The sequence below is a fragment of the Rhipicephalus sanguineus genome, chromosome 5, assembly GCF_013339695.2.
Source record: "Rhipicephalus sanguineus isolate Rsan-2018 chromosome 5, BIME_Rsan_1.4, whole genome shotgun sequence".
NCBI lineage: Eukaryota > Metazoa > Arthropoda > Arachnida > Ixodida > Ixodidae > Rhipicephalus > Rhipicephalus sanguineus.
In genome coordinates, this window is record NC_051180.1 from 1,535,509 (window position 1) to 1,556,231 (window position 20,723).

Consider the following 20,723-nt stretch of genomic DNA (forward strand, 5'->3'; position numbering starts at 1 on the left):
TGCAAGGGGAGTGGGGAAGAAAAAAAAGAAAGCGACAACAGGAACAAGAATGGTCTGTACATTACAATCGAGTATGAAACCGAAACCACGACTGCGGTGCACTCCCGTCAGATGGGTCAGGTGCATTGTCATCGCTATCACACAATGGCGGCCGAGCACATGTATTTTGTGGTCAATTCACGTAGGACCTGTGTGCGTTGTATCCGTTCCCAGTGAAGGTGCAAATTGTGATGAGCCATTTTGATTATGGAAGTGCACGACAAAGGAAGGCTATTTTGCACAGGGAATATAGCTAAGTCTTGTCTTTTTCATGTGCGCGAGGCTTGTGACCGTGAGTAGTGCGATGGGATATCTTCAGCTGCACGTCGATCAGGAAAAGTGACTACGGTCCGAAAACCGGAAAATATCCGGACCTCGAAGAAAACCTTGCAGACTTTCTTAAGCAAGTAGGCGTATAATGATTTTGTCAGGACAACAGCACACGACCGAAGCGTATCCAGAAGTGATCTTAGAGCCAGCAAAACGGGCTCACAGAAGAAAAGGAACTGCCAGGACAATAAATTTTACATTCTCTGAAGGAAAATTGTGCTTGTCTCTTAATTGTTTTTCTAATCGTCAACATAGGAGCTTGTTACAGTTCTATCATTAAAATGTGGTAGCAAATATCTTCATGAGCATTTTTATTTTTGAACACGCAAAATCGAGGGCTCGTAAGATTCGTGTAAATACTCTGCTTGAAGGCATAGTTTTTATCTAGGTGAGCCAAATAAATGCTTGTTCTTGTCTTTTTGCCCCCATTGTAAGACTACTCCATTCAGTGTTTTCAAGTAACATATTTGGATGTAGTTGGCATGTTAGCATGTCTCTTTTTGGGGGCACTTCTGATAAGACGAACTCCTGATAAGACAAACAGATGACCGCGGTCCCTTCGAGTTCATCTTAACGGGAGTCTACTGTATTGTAAGAAACTCTATGATCGCAGTTGGTGACCATGAAGTAGAAGAGCAGCAGAACAACCAGTAGTAGCATGGGGAGTGATCCTGTAATATCCTAAGAACTCTGTAGTGCTCTGAAAGGCATCCTTCCCTTGCAGCTTGCCTACTCGAATGTGTTCCTTGAGAAAACGGTTAAATCTCTCTATTAGCCCGTTTGCCTATGGGTAATAGTTGGACGAGAAGTGATGAACAATACCTCTCTCTTTTAAGAAATCCTGAAATTGTCTGGACGTAAACTATGGTCCATTATCTGTAACTAAGGTTTCTGGCAGACCTTCACGACTGAAAGCAGCATTGAGTAACTTAATGACGTCCTGTGTCGTGATTGAATAGGCAAAAAGTACTTCAGGCCATTTAGAATAATAGTCCATTAAGGTAATGGCATATGTAAGATTTGGAGCTGTATGTAGAGGACTTATAATGTCCACACCTAACTGCTGCCATGGCTGTTCAGGCCACTGTACTGGCTGAAATGGAGATACTGTAGTTTTATCTGACTTATCAGCGAGTTGACAAATGTGACATTGCCTCACAAACTCTTCCACACATCTATCCATGTGAGGCCACCAGTAGCGCTCACGTCATAGCTGCTTAGTGCAAACGATACCCTGATGCGATTTATGGGCTAACTGCAAAAAAAGTCTATATTAGGACATTTGGAATAACCACTCGTTCGCCCCGCATCAGGAGTCCGTCAACAAAAGAACGCTCTTCCTGTGCATGGAAGTGGGACATCAGTGCTGTGTCTACAAGCTTTTTTCTGGGGCCATCCCTTAGTTACGTAGCTGATCTGTTGCGATGTTTCATCAGACCAGGCCTGTAGCCAGGGGGGGGGACCTAGCCCCCCCCCCCCAAATTTTGGTGAAGTAGGTGTTTTTACCAAAAATAAATATTAAAAATCGGTGTTTTTCTCAAAAAGTCAAGGTTTTCAGCAAGAGCCCTCCCCCCCACCCCCCGAAAAAAATTCCTGGCTACGGGCCTGCATCAGACACAGTAGCTGCCTGAACAGTCTGCTCGTCAACTACAGTAGTTACAAGAGAGACAATCTCCTCTTCTTGGACAGTGGAACTATCATTTTGTAAGGGGAGTCTCAATAGCGCATCGGCTACTGTTCTCGGACCCTTTGCAGTACTCAATGTGGAAGTTATAATACATTAGCCTGGCTGACCATCTAGAGGTACGGACCTTTGTCAATTGTTCACGTGCATTTTCTGCGACGAAAATGATGTCAGTGAGGTCTTGGCGGACCCCAGCATAAAACACCTTCGTGTTTAGAACTGTTACCACCGTTCAGCGCAGGCTCCGCTGCAATAATTGAGAAACTTCTCGACTGCTTCAGACTATTCTGATAAGAATGCACGCACAACATGAGTAATAGAGTTTATTCTGGAGCTAACGGAAGCCCCGGCGATAACGCTAGAGTTTTCCACATTCATGCCCAAAAGACAACACATTCCACCGATGATCAGATTATTCAACGATCAATGACTGTACTCACCTATATCATTGTTACTCGCTCATACAGTGAGTGTTGATTTCCTGGGCACAAGTTCGCCCAATAAAGAATTCTGTATTTATGCATCCGACTCACGCCTTCTTCACCGTCCCAACCACATGACAATATTGCCAATACCACCTCATTCAGATGCTGCCTCATGATGAGACCAAGGCAACATATCCCCTTCAGGCTCAAATTATGATGGACTAGAGCTGTGCACGGGCCGTATTTCCGAGCCTGAGCCTGGCCCGGGCCCGCTGACTTTGTCGAAGGCCCGCCCAAGCCCGACGGCAAAGGGCTGCGAGCCTGCCCGGCCCGGCCCGACGTACGAAAACACAATGCCAGGCCCGGCCCGGCTTTTTGAAGATTCGCTGCGAAAACAAAACATCATTTTCCGGTAATTTGGCATTTTGTTGAGCATATAAAATATGATCAAACAACACACGAAGAACTGTCTCTAATACACAGATTACAAATTGTCGTGCAAAAACAGCAAGCAGTCCAACGATTCTGGCTTCAACGAAGTGCGGCGCTTTTGCTATACAAGTAGACGGCCTCATGCCAGCAACAATGGAGTTTGCTCGCCAAAGCCGTCATGTGTATGGGGTATGCCCATGCAAGCGTCAGCTTGCACGAAGGCGATCTACGTCGGGTCGCTCGTCGCTGTTGCATGCATTTTCACTCATATGGGATTTGGCCTTAAATCTAACGCGAACAGTCGCGTGGCGCCGTCACTAGCTCAGGTGGTGTTACCGGTGTTACTTCTCTGTTTGTCGGAGTGCGAAGGAGGGAGTGCTTTACCTGCTCCCCTTTTGTTTAATGTATCAAATGGAAAGAAAAAGCGGTAAAAAGCGGCGCGGAAAAGGCGCTGTATGCGTGCTGGAAAACAATTCCCGCTCATTCTCTATATTTCGGGCTTGAGCCGGGCTTTGCGCCGGGCCCGAGCCCGGCCCGATAAAACTCCAAGTAGCCCGAGCCCGGCCCGGGCCCGTGGTGAAAATACGTCGGCCCGCCCGAACCCGGCCCGCGGGCCGGGTCGGGCTCGGGCTACCCGGAGCCCGTGCACACCTCTATGATGGACTATCTGCAAATGCGTCAAATTCGCATAGCGTAATTTCAAGGCACTCAGTATTACATTCAAAGAATGAAAATGAAGGAATGTGTTGTTTTGTAGCAGTATCAGTATTTAATGTTAATTAGCGTGTAATTAAATATCTAATTATTCTGCAATCAGTAAGCTTCAATTCTTGCAAAAAAAGAATCAAATATTAGGTCCAAAATGCATGCCTAGTTTGTTTTTGGTTGCATTTGTTTCAAGCAAAGAAAAAAACGCCAGGACTGCACGGAAAGTGCAGCACAGTCACAGTGAAAGCTGGAAGCGTGGCATTTCTAGAGCCGGTTGTAACCTCTCTTGGGGCTACTAATACAAGTACACTAGCAAAGTACACACTACATTATAAATCATAATTTTTGTGAAGTTGGGAAGCACCCGTTAAGCCATTATTCGTCATTCTATGGAGAAGCGAGGTACCAGCTACACATCTGTGAGGCATGATGTGCACTTTGTTGATGCAACGGCTGATGACGATGAAGAATTATGGCTGAGCCCTTTGTAATGAGTTGGAAACTTTGAGCTACCCACTACAGCATAAACCGCTTATAACGTAAGTCGCCGGAGTCTCGAATATCCGCACTATAAGCGGTACCGCACTATAGCCAAAACAACATTTTTGAAAGGTTGCACGTGTGCAAAACATGACCAACAGGCAGGCGCGCGATTCCGATTATCGAGGCATGCGACTGGGACGTAAGTTTGCATCTGCTTACATTTGAAAATGTTGAACGGTTAGCGTCCGCGAACCCGCAGTGCCGGCACAGGAAAAATGCGCCGTCACGGGAAGTCGCCGCGGTAACACACTGCACGTGCGCGATGTCAAAAACGGTGGCGACCACAAACCAGCACTCGAGTGTTTCACACGCACACTCGCGTTTTCGTTAAAGAGGTAAGTCACGCCTTCTAAATGCAACAACTGCAAAATGTTTCATTGACTCGGCACCAAACCGCAACTTCTGTAGTCCGCAGCCGCCGACATGGCAGCTAGCGCTTGTTAGGCCTAGCGTGCGCGTTGCAACTTCGCATGCCGTCGCGAGAAGCTTGCCCTAGACAACAGGGGGATCGGGCGTAGAAGAAATCGCACTCGTGAGCTAAACCGAGGGTATCACGCGTGAAACGAAGTTTCGCGGTCGGGAGAGCAGACGCGGCAACTATCCTGAAAAGATATTTCAAGCTTGTAAGTCCGCCTGTTGATGGCAAAGGCGAAAGCTCAATGGCGTCTCAAAGCATTGTTACTTGCGAGGGAATCGAGGTTGCACGCGCGATATCTGCGCTCGCGGGCGCCCGTACGTAGCGGAGCGCGCATGTCAAGCAGACGAAGTAGAGGGGGCAAAGGCTTTTCCGTCAGCCACGCAACCTCTCCCCCTCCTCACACCACGCACCCGCACCGGGCTGCTGCCTCCCACCACCATCCCTTTTTTTTTCCTCTCCCCCCGCTCCTTGTTCGTTCGTTCCGCGTCCCCTCCTCCTTCGTAACGCCGTCGCCGCGCTCTCCCCCGCCAGCGCACCTCCGCTGAGAAGCACGCTCGCTCCCTCGCATCTCTGAGAATGTTCCCGTAGCCACATTATAACCAGTCTTTCATCTCGGGGGACTGCACAATAAGCAGTATGCGTATACATGGAGTTCTGTGGGAGGGTAAACGGGAGTCAGAAAAGACCGCATTATAGCCGGTACTGCACTGTAAGCGGTTACATTATAAGTGGTCTATGCTGTAGTTACGTAATTCGAATTGGGTGAACCCCGGTCGCTATTTCACTCTCCCACTACGCTGTACAGTAGAACCTCGTTGATACGTTCCCGCTTAGTACGATTTCCCGGCTCCTACGCTCGAAATCGTGAAAGTTAAAAATAACTCAAAACAGCTGTGTGCAATACATTCTGGTTAATACGTTCCCGGAAAATACGATTATTCGGCAGCAACGTTCAGCACCGCGGAAAACTGCGGTCGTACGGTACATTTTGTACTCAGAAACTCTCAACAGGTGTGGAAAAAGGGCCCTCTCGTGTACTTGTGAAGTGTGAAGTGGCAAACAGCCGCCACGCGGCGACGACGTCTTCCCCGCAGTGCCTTTCCCCCCTTGTCACATGTAACAGGTGACAGCAAAGACGCGGGAAAAGAAGAGGAAGATGCCAAGGGTAGCGTGATGTAAAACCAAGAGGATGGAAGAAGATGAAAACGAAGTGGGACATATAAAAACGAAGGTGACGTGGCCAGAGGGGGCCCGGAGTGTTCGAACGGCAGCGCGTGAGCTTGGAAAGCTGGGGACGAGCGTCGCCGGCCTGTGTTCTGGGCGCTCCGGCTCTTCCTTGTGCCACGGCATCGTACTGTAGCCACCGCCTGTTCGAGGACACGTCCACGGACCTGGACCTGGGACCGCCAGCAACGCCCAGGACGCGCCATCGGCTGTTGGCCCAAGCGCACCGACCTACGGCACCGCTCCGTAGGCTTCGACCAAGCCAGTTTCTCCTCCCGGGAGACCCTGGCCATCTCAAGGACCTGCGACGCCCAGGTCACTGAACACGGCCCTCATCTACAACGCCAGCCCGCATTCTGCCTCCGTTAAAGCCTGCAGCATCGACTCGGACGCCGACTTCAACGCCTGTGTCTCCGCAACGCCTCGCCTCTGGGATAGAACGCCGTGAGTGGTGCAAGCGATGAACGCTTCGTACTTTTAACTGTTTATTTCCATTACTCAACGGATAACTGAGTTTAGCGCTAGTTTTATTTAGTGTGTTCCTTTTTAATATCTGCAGTGCTTTGGAATAACTACGTGTGGTTTTCTTTCTTTTGTGTGTAATTAAAATAGTTGTGTGCAACGCTCTCGCCTCGTCTGTTCCTTCTGTCCGCCTGTTATCCGGAGATCCGTGACAAAAATAAGTGGCGAGCCTGCCAGGGTCCTTCTTATTTTTTGTTGTCGATCGCACGGATTTCAGTGAGGCGGAAGGAATGGACTTACGACGAAGATATTAGAGTCGGCTGCGAAGCTTGGTATGTCGAGTGAGGAAGCGATGAGTCTGTGCGATCGCGAGGAAAAGAGGCTGAGGGATGAGCGAGCGGAGAGGCACGAGGAGAGGCGTGAAGAGGAGGAACGCGACAAGAGGAGAATTGAGCGCGAGAAAGAGTTCCTCCTGTGGAAATAGCGGACTTTGGAGGGAGGTAGCGAGATGAGCACAGGTGATAGGGGCTCCACAGTAGAACGAGAACCTCAGAGAGCGACGCGAGTCTGCCCCAAAAAGTTAATGGCTCCATTTGACGACAGAAGAGACGACCTAGATGCATACTTGCACCGGTTTAAGCGAATTGCCCTAGGTCAAGGCTGGGAGCGTAGTGAGTGGGCGACAGCGCTAAGCATGTGCTTAGTCGGGGAGGTCTTAAACGTCTTTGGTAGGATGACCGCCAGTGACTCAATGGACTACGACAAAGTCAAGAGGGCTCTCCTGCAGAGATTTAGGCTCACTACAGAGGGTGTTCGCGAGAAATTCCGCAGCGCGAAAACCGAGGACTCCGAGACGGCTAAGCAGTTTTCTTACCGTTTGACAAGCTATTTTGACAGGTGGCTAGACATGTCAAACACGGGGAAAATCTTTGAAGAGGTGCGTGACAAGATGGTCACAGAGCAGTTTTTGGCTTGTTGTGGTCCACAATTTAGTAATCTTCCTGAAAGAAAGGAAGTTAAATGGTTTAGACGAATTTGCCGAGGCGGCAGATCAATTTGTAGAAGCGCAAGGGCTCAGTAACCTAAGTAAGGTTAGAGATGAGGAACCAAAGGTCCCGGAACTGAATCGAACTGTACAAAAGATGTACGGTGGCGCACCTAAAGCAACCATAAGATGTTTTCTTTGTGACAAGGTCGGGCACCGTGAAGCTGACTGTCGTACTAATGGTGCAGCCCGAGAGACGCAGACCGTATGTCAAGGTTGTAAAAGGATAGGACATACGTTGGAAGAATGCAGATATCGAGCGCAGGACAAGGTGGCGTGTGTTGCTGACTTGCATGCATCAGCTGCAGTTCTTCAATGCAAGAAAGAAGGGAAGCTTCGGCTGAGTAGTGTGGTAGATGGAACGCCTGATTTGAAAGCAGCAATGCCGGTAGTTGTTGGATGAATAGGGGATCGGCATATCTTGGTTTTAAGAAACAACGGGGCCACTACAGTGCTGGTTCGGAGAAGTCTGGTGAAGGATGAGGACCTGACAGGAACATTGTCGTCCGTAACTCTTGTAGACGGAACGGTCAGGCACCTTCCCGAAGCGAGGATTTTGGTTTCCACGCCATATTACACAGGACAGCTATTGGCTAAGTGCGTCGACCAACCGCTGTATGACATTATCTTGGGCAATGACCAGGAGTAAGAGACGTGAATCATCCTGATGTTGAGTGGAACAAGCGCGACAGTAAGCAGTCCAGAATTGAAGAGAGGCACGAGAGAGCACAAGAAAAGATATGCGCGGCTAGTTTTGTAGCGGCAGTAGAAATGAGGGATGTAGAAAAGGACAAAGCAAAGCAGCGTCTGCTTCACACTTCAGCTGCGTTGCCTCTAATTATACCACCGGCGGAGATTATGAATGAGCAGAAGCATGACCCTAGCCTGCAGACATGCTTTGATAAGGTAGGGCAGCTAATAAAAGGGAGACGCAGTCGCACATCGTGTCAATTTCACGTAGTCGATGGTCTTCTTGTTAGGAAACGCACATTAAGGTACGGACGGAAGGTCCAGCAGTTAGTGGTACCAGAGCGTCTTCGAGAGACGGTGTTGAGCTGGGGACATTATAGCATTATGTCCGGACACCATGGTGTGCAGCAGACAGTGTCGCGAATCACAGAAAAATTCTTTTGGCCAGGGGTCCAGAGCGACATTAAACGCTATGTGAGGTCATGTGCGTTACGTAAGCGCACATTTCGAAATGACATACTGGAGCCAACTTGATCAGTAGAGTCAAATGGTTGAACCTTCGGACTCCCTCGTCTGTATAATTTGGTTGGTGTTTCGAAGAACCCGGTGTTGTGTTTGTGGTATCATGCTGTCCATGAACATCGACAGCGATTGTAGGAATACGAAGAAGTGTTTTGTGTGACCGATGGCGGTGACTGTGCACCAGTGAGGTGCTGTGAGTGCATTCAAGAAAATGGTGGCACTGGAGGAAGAGTGTGGCGGTGTTCTGGTGTCAGCTTAAGACTGATAGCGCTAAATGTCGGATTGCGGTGGGTTTGAAGACAACGGAGGTCTTGAGCAGTTTTCTTCTGGGCCCGTATTCTCAAAAGGCGACAATCGCAAAAGTATCGCCTTTGGTGCGCACTGATTGGCTATTGAGCAAACCGGAAAAGTTAGAGCGCCATCTGGTAATTCCGCCGACATCAATTTTGCGTCATGGTGCTCGACGGTGCTCTCGACATATTTGCAATAAACGAAGGCACCGTTAACCGTCAGTTCGTGGTGAAGTCTAGCATTTCAGTGACGTAGGCGGTAGCTTCTAGTATTCAATCCTCGGTGGATATACGCAGCATTTTTTACGCTGAAGCTTTCACCGAGCATTATCTTGGGGTGTTATCAGCACTCGTTTTTTGCCAGCGCGTGTTTTTTCGTGATTTGAACGTCCCAGAAACATGAACCGTGCGTTGCTCGCGTCACTTATCGTGAGCCATTCAACATGTTGAGATCTTGAGACGATGTCGCTGCGGCGGCACGCTACAGCTGAACTCTCCGAGTACGCCGTGTTAAACTCTCAACGAAAATACGTTTCACTCAAAGTTGCATTCTTCAAATATTATACTGTGCGTTAAATAATTGAACAAAAAAACGTTGAAAGCACTTTCAACACGTCTTATATTTCAAGTAGCCACAGCCAAGCCGGCCAAGCCTGGCCACTGCGTAGAAGCAGCAGCACACGCTCGAAAACGCCGCACTCGGGTTGCTCTGCGCTCGCACGGTGTGCTCACTCCTGTGTTGTGAGCCATTCGTATTACCAACGGCCAGTTGCAACAATGACGTCAGAGGCAAGTGTTTTTTTTACTTAGTGAACGCATCAAATTCTGCGTCACCAAACGCGATACTATCGCCTTTTGCGATCGTTTGAGAATACGGGCCCTGAAGAAAACTCTTGAAGGAGGGGGCCATTGTCACATGTAACAGGTGACAGCAAAGACGCGGGAAAAGAAGGGGAAGATGCCAAGGGTAGCGTGACGTAAAACCAAGAGGATGGAAGAAGATGAAAACGAAGTGGGACATATAAAAACGAAGGTGACGTGGCCAGAGGGGGCCCGGAGTGTTCGAACGGCAGCGCGTGAGCTGGAAAAGCTGGGGACGAGCGTCGCCGGCCTGTGTTCCGGGCGCTCCGGCTCTTCCTCGTGCTACGGCGTCGTACCGTAGCCACCGCCTGTTCGAGGACACGTCCACGGACCTGGACCTGGGACCACCAGAAACGCCCAGGACGCACCATCGGCTGTTGGCCCGAGCGCACCGACCTATGGCACCGCTCCGTAGGCTTCGACCGAGCCAGTTTCTCCTCCCGGGAGACCCTGGCCATCTCAAGGACCTGCGACGCCCAGGTCACTGAACCTGGCCCTCATCTACAACGCCAGCCCGCATTCTGCCTCCGTTAAAGCCTGCAGCATCGACTCGGACGCCGACTTTAACGCCTGTGTCTCCGCAACGCTCTCGCCTCGTCCGTTCTTTCTGGCCAGCTGTTGTCCGAAGATCCGTGACACCCCTCCACGCTTTCTCTGCTTTGCTCAATTGTCCCCTCCACGTCTCTTTCGAATTTGCTCGATCGTCCCCTCCATGTCTTCTACCAATTGCTCGGTCGCCGCTCTCTGTCAACCACACACCGACCCGAAGGCAGGCGGCGACGCTGGCCGTCAAAATCTTCAAACAGCTTTCAAAAATAATTAAAAAGTATTTTCTGTAGCACTTGGTACGATTTTGCTGAGCATTGCAAATCCTTCATAAGTCGAGCGGAGGCAGTACTCTTGAGACAGCTCCAGACCGGATCGCTACCGAGCCCGGGACTGATGCATCGCATGTACCCCGAGACATAACCGACCGACAAGTGCAAGGTCTGCCGGAGGGAGACGGCGGATCGCACGCACATCTTGTGGGACTATATCAAACACCCACAGGAAGCAAGATCAAGAACGATCCCGTCGCGGCTCGAGGAAGCCACGAAGAGCTACGACCAGGATCAACAGCTCTGGGCCGTCCAGCAGGTCCTTGGGACGCTCGAAAGGCAGGGACCCAGCGAGCCGGCAACGGCGAGCGGAGACCCGCGCCGAGTAACAGCAACCCTGAAGACGATGTAGGCCCTCGTTGGGGCACGCGAACACCCAACTGCAGGCACAAATAAAGTTTGTTCCAATCCAATCCAATCCATAGCATGGTGCATAGATGCACACTCGTTTTCTTTTTCTTCGTTCAGCGAACTGGGAGCACAGAAAAAAACACAAAGGACGAAGCGAGGAACCACATAAGACGAGCGTTCGTCTTATGTGGTTCCTCGCTTCGTCCTTTGTGTTTTTTTATGCGCTCCCAGTTCGCTGAACGAAGAAAATGAATTACCAACTGGCCCACCTTTCGATCCTCCTGCACACTCGTTCCACACACTTTTGTTCAGACCCCATGGCTACAACAGCCGGGGGAACTTTCTTTATTGTGAGGTATGAAAAAGAAAGAAAAAAAAATTTAAAAAAAAATAAAATAATATAAAAATAAAACCTCGGCCTGCACCATTAACAATGCGGCCCAAAGAATGGAAGCTGTCACTCCTCCAGTTCGCCACGGTTCGGTACAAGGCCTACAGAAACACACATGCCACCGCCGCATCGCCGCCGCTGCACAACAGGCCGCGACACGTAACCATAGCAACGCTGCCATTGTGCCCAGTGAATATGGCCGATAACTTCCCGCACACTTTTCTCCCGGAGCGTATTCGTTTTTGGGTTGCTCCGCCCGGCACAATTCCAGTCGGCGTTCATTTTTCTCTGGCTGGGCAATTCTGCCTACTAGCGGGTCGTCAGAACTGCCAGAGAAAACTTGTTCTGGAAGATATCTGAGAGGTTTCTGGTTATCAGACGTCAAAACGAGACGATGCGCGCTCGCCACCATCTTTGTGAGGACTCGACAGATCACAATGCGGGCGCTTGGGGACTTCACCTTCAGTTGCCATTACGCCGGGCGTCATCTTTTCAAGCCCATTCCGCCGTGCGAGATGGTGCGATTACGAGTGGCAGCGAACATACCAGTGAATGTCTCGAATTAAGACAGAACACAAACTAATCAGCGCGAGTGTGCGAAGCAGTATGCGACAGCTGCGAACAGCTGTCGCTTTCAGGGACGCTTATCACTTTCGCGAGATTTCGCATATCGTGTTGTACCGCGATTGTTACATGCACTGCGAGGAGTTGAGCTTGTTAAGCCTTTAGCGGGACGGCAGTTTTCTTCACGGACGGGGTGAGTCGTGCGTGATCTTGCGAACGTACATGATCCATATCCCAAATGCGTATAATATTACTTCCACTCTTCGGCAAAACCAGCCCCATATTTCCAAGTGGCAATGCAGAAAGAACCGACCCTTATGCGGCGCAAAGTTTCGTCTGCTGTCACGGCGGTAGCGTTTTTTTACGTTTACGCTGGTTGTCCCCAGAGTTCGATTTTGCAATATTCGGGTTGTCTCGGGATTTCAAGACATGTGACCACGATGTTATTTCCGGTCAGGACCGGAACTAGCTAGTTGACCTCTGGCTGCCAGCGAAATGCCAGGAGTTCGAAAATTGAAGAGTCCCTCCATATTTTTGAGAAATAAATGTTTTTTGCCCTTGCACCTCAATATGGGTTTGCCAGCCTCAATTTTTACCTCGATTCGGATCATACGTTTTCCCGGATCGTACGTTTATTTTCCGCGTTTTTTTGGAAACGTATCAAAGAGGTTGTACTGTATCACATAAGTTAAAGTGAGAAAGAGAGACAGAGAGAAAGAAGATTTCTACATTATTGAGACCCTGAGGAAATAAAATAGATCATGGGAGCCTTATGTGCTTCCTTGGCAATCAATACAAGTGCACTTGCGAGGAACCCAGTATGCTAAAATCATCATAATTTTTGTGAAGTAGAAAAGCAGCCACTATGCCATTTTTCATCATTCTGTGGAGAACCGTGGTACTCGCAAAACACCTGTAAGGCATAATGTGCGCTTTGTTGATGCTGTGGCTGATGGCGATGAAGAATTATGGCAGAGCCCTTTGTAATGGGTTGGAAGCATTCAACAACCCACTCGTTGCGCAATTCGCATTGTGCAACGCCCGATTACAAAATTTGTATCGTGTGACGCCTGGTTGTTATTTTACTCTTCTACCACGCTGTATTACATATGTTAATGTGGTTCCTTCCCGACATGACGCCTGTATAGGGTCTTTTTCAAAGGAGTTTCAAGCACTGGCGTGGCTCTGTAGTAGAACAATGGGCTCCCATGCAGAGGGCCCAGGTTCGAACCCCGTTCGATCCTGAAACTTTTTCTTTCTTTTTTTTTGGTATTCACGCGATAGCAGTTACGGACACCAGCGGTGGCGGCGGACAACTACTGTGCCAAAAACAGCCGTTGTGATCTCATAACGGCTTTCGCTGTAAAATAATACTCTTGACGTTGGTCCTGGAACGCGGCGCGTTGAACGATCGTCGAACATGGTAGTGTATACAGCAAAGTGATCCTCTGCAGCAATACACAGCACAATGCAATTAAATGACCGCTAGTTGTCAACTCAGGAAGCCTGCACAAATATGTACACTGTGTTTCAAGCCATTTGAAGAAACACGTGGCGCGTGGCGCACCTCTGTAGTTGATGTGTACAATTTACACACCGTCGCAGAAGGGAATGTAGTTTGCTCACGAAAACATCCAGGTCTGCTCACCAAAACATCCGTTAACGTCTAACGTCTGCTCACCAAAACATCCAGGTCAGGCTTGCGCTGGGCGCGGAGCAGTTGCAGTCGTGCTGCCTGGACACCCAGCTGGTGTGCATGCTCAGGGTCCAGCAAAGCATGCACGGCAGGCATCAAGAAGCGCTGGTAGAAGTCAGCCTGCCCACACACTGTGGCCACACCCACAAAGCTCAGTGATGCCCCACCCACAACGGCAGCCATCGACTTGATCTTGTGCTGCAGCACACAATGTGTTTCCTCTTACATATCAACAATCGTACTCACCCACCTTTTTTTTTAGGTTCATCTCACACAAGTACTTACTCACATCCACTTATACAGACTGTCAACACTCCATCCAAACTCACTCACATTTATACTCACACTCACCAGCACTAACGTTTATACACACATTTTCTTGCATTTACACCTGCATTCATGCTCACATCCACTCACACCTGCCCATACTCACGCAGGTTTGTACTCACTCACGCTATCCAGCACTAGCTCACGTTCATACTGTTGTCTACTCGGACTTAATGGTACTTTTAATAACAATTTTTCGTGTATTACATTCGTAAAGTTAAATAACGTCACTGAGAAATAGCGTCAGTGAAATAGTAAATGAAGCCGTGTGGAAGAACAATGTTCCTCTGCTATTTCTATAGGTAAATCAAGGAAATAAGATACAAATAACTAGAAAAAAAAACGATCACTAAACAAACAAATTATCAAAGGATCTAAACTAAACTACAAATGTCAATATCCTGTAAGTTAAAGAAAGTTCTTCTCAATTCAGTAGATGTTGGGACGGAGTGGTGATACTACGGTGAAACGCTGGTGATGTCAGCATCGGTAGAGAAGCAGAATGGAGGCAAGTGCACACTGGAGATTCGGGCAAGTGCATGCTGGAGATTTTGGCAAGTGCACCCTGGAGAGCGGCACCTCTACAGGTTGGTGTATCAGGCGTCACCCCTGATGATCGTAGTGGTCGCCACTGGGTCTCCTGGCTTGGGTCCAGAACCCAACCGCCTTGAGGCCCCCTTGAACAGCCAGCCGCCACACGTCTTCGCTCAGGCATTCCAAAACAAGCCACACCGTCTTCATTTTCGTACTTCTCTTCGCCTTACCCCCTCAAAACCATTTGCTCTTTTGATTCTTCTTTTTCCACACTTCATTGCACTTCATGTCGTTTCGGTATCGAAGTATCGACACCTGCAGAACACACCACTTCAAGTCCAATAGCCCATGTGCAATAGTCATCACAGAATCTCTCATTGCCTACCTTCCCTCACTTTCATGCTCACATTGACCAACACTTACTAATGTTCATCATATGCAGCTTTTGTGGACACACAACAACCAGCGCCCCTGGCGGCTGCGGCACGAAGCTAGCGCATTTTCAATGGAACGAGAGAGTTTTTCACGAATGAAGCGTAAAGGGCGAATATTGAAAAACACAGACCACAGAGCATTTCTGGGAACCGAAACACTTAAGAAGACTGCAGCAATCATGTTGTAGTAAGCTTCAATTCTGTTCCCAGAGCAGTTTAAGATAATACAATAATAGTCTATGGAAACGACAAAAATTTCAACCTGTTTTTCGAGACAAGAACACTCACTGCGATGAAACTAAGACAGTTCTGTTAATGGTCAGGAAATCACATGTAGTGCTGACACTCAGCTTTCGTTTGAAGCCATTCTCAACTTGCCGTAATCGGGGTAACATTGTTCCTTAACTCATTTTCTGAAACACGGTCCTTCAATGCGTGTGGTATATTGATAAACCCGACATGAAGCCTGTATAGGGTCATTTTGCAAAACAGTTTCAAGCACCGGCATGGCTCTGAGGTTGAATACTGGGCTCACACGCAGAGGGCCCTGGTTCGAACCTCATTCTATCCTGGAAATATTTCCTTATTTCGTTTTTTTTTTTCTTATTTCGAGCGATAGAGGTTACGAACACCGGCGGCGGCGGCGGACAACTACAGCACCAAAAACGGCCCTTGTTGTGATCTCATAACAGCTTTCGCTGTAAAAGCACTTAAGGGGTTAAGCTAGCCGTAATTTGTGTGTGCAGCCTATCAGAAAACAATCATGAATGGGTGTGTGCCACAGAATTTGGGCAGATCCAAGCACTCACCGCTACAGTGTGGCCTGTAATAATACCCCTGTCACACTGAAGGTGTTAATGTCATTAGGTTCGAATGTCATTCGGCGCAACGAATGCCATTCGATCCGTGGCGGTGCTACACAGGAAAAAGTAATGTCATTCGTTCGTGATATCAACGTCGATAATTCAGAAAAAAAATGCCCCCACCTCCCCGAAGGGAATCGTGAGGAAATGCGAAAGCATTTCTTGCGCCGAGAGTACATGGCGTAGTAATTTTAATGGCGTAAAGCTGGACACATCGACGCGCTCAAGCGTCTCCCTTTAGGGCGCCTCTTTCAACGAACGCTTCCTACGTGCGTTCGTAATCACCTCAGGGATGTTGCCACCGCCTTCAATGCAGCACAAACGCGTTTAGAACGCGCTGTTTTCAGGCTGTCCCAAGGCAGCACAAATGCTACAAACGCGTTTCAAACGCACTGCATTGAGGCGGTGGCGCAGGGAGGAGAGAGAGCAAACGGCGAGAGGAGTGGCGAAGCACTGCACCTACCCTCTCCTACACTCTCTCACACCACATGCTCCGGTTGCTAGGGGCGAGGATAAGCGCGCGCGCCCGCAGCTGTTGCTATGGGAGAGGGAGTGAGAGCGGAGAGATAACACCTGCCGGCGCGCGGACAACACCGGATGCCTCACATAGCCCGACTAAGAAATGCATTCGCATTTAAAAATGGCTGGAAAAGTTGAGGGAGGTAAATGTAGAGTGGCATGAAAGCGAAGTTCTTTATTTTAAAAGGCATGTGGGAAGTCGCATCGCTAGATAAACACGGATAAAAATTTCATATCGCAGGATATCTGGCCACCATAAGCCAAGATGACGCTTAGCCAGTAGCAACAGCCGATAGAATGGCTGACATGGCAGTACCGCTATTCTAGGCACTGTAGTACCGCTGAACGACGACGCTAAGCTGCAGCAAGTAAAACATTTAGTTGCTTTGTACTTAGCGTTGCAAGGAAGGCGCATAAGCCAGAAGAAGAGATTTGACGGAAACTCGGAGCGTTCCGCGTTTGTTCGCTTTCAAAACGCGGTCTCGCACTCGTCCATGCGGGAAAACAGCTTTCAACGAAACTGCGCACAATTGTCTTCTCGTAGCCTTATGAGAGCAAACATCTCCACCTCGGTCCAGTGCGCTCGAGGAGTTCATTCCATCGCTGCAGATACACATGAACCAACGTTTTTAGAACCAATACAGTTTCGCAGCTCCGTTCGCGAGCCGGCACAGGCGGCCGACGCGTGAACTTACGGCGCTGCTGCTCCATTTTGCTTCACTTGCCGTGGCCCCGGGGATCGGATACGTTAAAATCACAGACGCCTTTAAAAAAGAAACATCAATAGCGTGTTAGCGCGTTTGTTCGCTTTCAAAACGCGGTCTCGCACTCGTCCATGCGGGAAAACAGCTTTCAACGAAACTGCGCACAATTGTCTTCTCGTAGCCTTATGAGAGCAAACATCTCCACCTCGGTCCAGTGCGCTCGAGGAGTTCATTCCATCGCTGCAGATACACATGAACCAACGTTTTTAGAACCAATACAGTTTCGCAGCTCCGTTCGCGAGCCGGCACAGGCGGCCGACGCGTGAACTTACGGCGCTGCTGCTCCATTTTGCTTCACTTGCCGTGGCCCCGGGGATCGGATACGTTAAAATCACAGACGCCTTTAAAAAAGAAACATCAATAGCGTGTTTGCACGAATGCGTGTCGAATTGAGAATACTAAACGACACATTTTAAGTAGTCTCTGGTGTAGAGACTATACATTTAGTTCGACTTCGACAGCGAATGTGTTTCTCGAACTCATTCGATTGCTTAAGTCATTCGCCTCTAATGACATTAAATATCACTGTGTAGCAGCCGCATAATGTCATTAGGTGCGAATGTCATTTCATTCGAATGACATTAAAACGTCCAGTGTGACAGGGGTATAACTCTGAGAATAAGTACAGAGAAAGAAAGAAAGAAAGAAAGAAACAGAGAGACTGAAAGAATGATGAATTCTTCACAAGGCAGGATTCAAACCCGCGTACCCTTGATCCAAAGGCGAGTGTCCTAACCACTCGGCTATCCAGACATGCTAGCAGAGCATAGCATAGCCTTGTATAGACAGTTTTCACAGAGAGGAGGAGCGTAGCCTCGAACCGGTGCATTTTCACCACTTTCTCCCTCTCCACCGCCTGTCCGGCCGCCCGGCCACTGCCGTTGGTACCGTATTTACTCGAATCTAACGCGCACCTTTTTTCCGGAAAAACGAGTCCAAAAATCGCATGCGCGTTAGAATCGAGTACCGAAAAAAAAAAAAAGAAACTCGGTTATCGTATTGCCATCGACATTTCAAAATGGCCGCCTCCTATGCTTTCTGCCATTTTTTCAGTTCGTACGTGTGCTGAGGAGATTGTCATCCCGTTCTGCGTTCGCATCGACGGCATGGAAGTGCAGACTCCAAATACTCGACGAGTGTACCACGATGCCGCATTTAAAAGAATAGTTATTACATGTGCAGAGAGACAGACGGAAATCGGGCCGCATCGCGGTCGTTCGGATATAGTTCGGAGTTCCCGAAACGTGCGTGCGAGACTGGCGCAAACAGAAGCAGAGAAACAGAAGCAGTGGACCAAAGCAGGGCCGGTTTCCCGAAATCGAAGGGCGTTGACAGCAACAAGAAGTTGTCCAACAGCGACGAGGACTGATCCATTACGCAACTCGTATCGCCGCCGTAGTGGTGACAGTTTTAGCGGCAAGGCCCGCTTTTTGACTTTGTGTTTTACTTTTTTGAAACTTTAGTTCTTTAAAACCCAAATACATGTTCTTCTGAATGTGCGAAGTTTGACTCCTACGGACTTCTTTTGTTCTTTTCTCTTACGAAAAATGGGTGCACGTTACAATCGATGTATTACTTTCTTGGAGGGGGGGGGGGGGGCGCGGAAAACGGGTGCGCGTTACAATCGAGGGCGCGGTAGAATCGAGTAAATACGGTATGTGCGGATTCCCGTGTTATGCAATGCGTGGCGCGTGAGAGGTCAGTGTGTTTCCATTTTTCGACGCATTAAGTCAATTGTACTGCCTAAAATCAAAATGTCGGGCGATAACAGGTCGACAGGCTACCACTGCGCTGTGCTTTGCTGTGACAACAGTTATCGGAATCGTAAAAGACTGGCAGCCGTGGCATGCGAAGTGCACCATGCTCTTAAAGGGATACTGAACAAAATTTTCGCCGCCGAGATAAATGGCCCAATTGAAAGATTGGGTGCTGAAATTTGTTGAAACAACCTTCATTTCAGCCAGAGACTAGCAGAAAATAATGAATTTAATGCATTTTTCGCAAATTGGCACGTCTAGCGGCCACGCCGCGAATTAGAGAGGAAGTGACGCGAAACTCGGCGGATACTGACTCGCCAACCGTGCTCGCTGCAAAATCGCTTACCAATCGACATCGCAAGCCGCCACCCGCTGCCGCGCGTCTCTCTCAAAACGTATTCTCACGGTCGGGAAGGTGTTCTTGAGAGGAGAGGTGGAGAAAGGGAAGTGGCAGGGCAGGAGAGAGAGTGCCGGTTGCCCCCCTCTTGCTGGAGCATTCGACGTCACGGCCGTCGACAAGCGCACTGGCGTGCAGCCGCCGCGCTCTCACAATCCACTAAAAATACGGCCAACTGCTCGAAATTACGTGAAATAAACGCTGTTTATAGGAACAGTCGTGTCGTCCGAGACGAATGCAAGTGTTTTCGTAGCTTTTTCAAATTTTTGTTCAGTATCCCTTTAAACGACTTTGCTTCTCTTCGGTCGCACGCCTTCTCCAACAAATAGTATATCATATGTGGTGTCTGCACTTATGGCCATTTCTTCAAGTCATCACACCAGCTTGTGATTCTGCTTGGGTGCTGGTACATTATCTGCACCAAAGAGAACCAATGTCAAAGCTGACGATTAATTTACAAAATGTTTGGCCAAGAGTTGTGCCTTCATAACATCACCTCTGATTTCTATGCTGCAGCACATGATTTACAGTGCCTGCGGCTAGAAAATATTCCATCTTATATAGTGCGTGCAATTTTGAGATTATTAAACGACCACTTTCCAATAGACATGACAGAAAGGCCCGCATGACATAAGTTTACTTTGGCGCAGGTACGCACCTCCAACATTTCGTCGAGAGTACCTTCTTTCTCGACTTGTCAATTTTGTGACGATAACTGGGGTAGCGTTATGACAACCACACTTCTTTTTTCACGCGGCAACTGGGGTGTCGTGAATAATCGACCCACGTTCGTTAAAGCCAGATCGTTACCTCAACACGTGCACTCATCATAGTGCTTCTCAAATACTTGCCAAAACTGACAATGTTACCAAAAATAGGAGCCCTTTCGGCTAGTGGCGGCTGCTCGGGCCGAAGGGAACTTATGCCATGCCGTGCTTCCAGGTGTGCAACAGGCTTGGTTTCATGTTATCATCGTGTTGTTTCTACGCCGAATTTTGAGCTCACTCGCCATACATCCGTTTCTTATCCTACACAACGATCAGAGGCCACAAGCTTTTAACTACGACGGCGACGCGAATCAACACAGTTACAATGTTTGTGCGCCCTTCGTTCCATGAACTTTGTATTGCAATGTGCCAAGCGGAACCATATACTCTGTTAGGGATTATAGTTACGTTGAGCTTGAATAATCACGGCAAAGAAACCCGAGAGTCACCTTAAACACTAATGCGCGCACCTAGTGTGCAGCCGTAAAATGCTTTACGTGTTCGCTCGTCTTTTGCGTTTCACCGATTACTTCGAGAGTTGTCCTAATGGTTAGCGCTATTTTATAGTGCATACTCCAAGAACACCACAAGGCCAGCTATAACAAAACATACAAAACAATTTACCAATTTCCACGTGCCGCTTAAGAACTGCATTGGCATCCTACTCATCGTCGGCGCTACTGCGGGAGCGTCTCGTGGGCCGCCGCTGCTTGCTCTTTTCAGCCATTTTGAAGCTGACAGCTTAGCGATTACTTACTGGCGCCTTTACACTCGCAAAGCGTTGCTGTGTTTTGCCCGTGTACCACGA

General features: G+C 48.8%; 1 protein-coding gene across 4 annotated transcripts in view; it reads right to left on the minus strand.

Moving 5' to 3' along the window:
* The window catches only part of LOC119393117 (dihydroorotate dehydrogenase (quinone), mitochondrial), a 215,094-nt gene that overhangs the window by 191,305 nt on the left and 3,066 nt on the right, over nt 1–20,723 (minus strand). For 3 of the 4 annotated variants that reach the window (XM_037659940.2, XM_037659938.2, XM_037659939.2), the window contains exon 2: nt 13,539–13,751. The exons of the other annotated variant lie outside the window; for it this stretch is intronic. In XM_037659940.2, the coding sequence (XP_037515868.1) occupies nt 13,539–13,751 (213 nt within the window). The remainder of the gene's footprint in view (nt 1–13,538; nt 13,752–20,723) is intronic. 4 annotated transcript variants of the gene reach the window in all.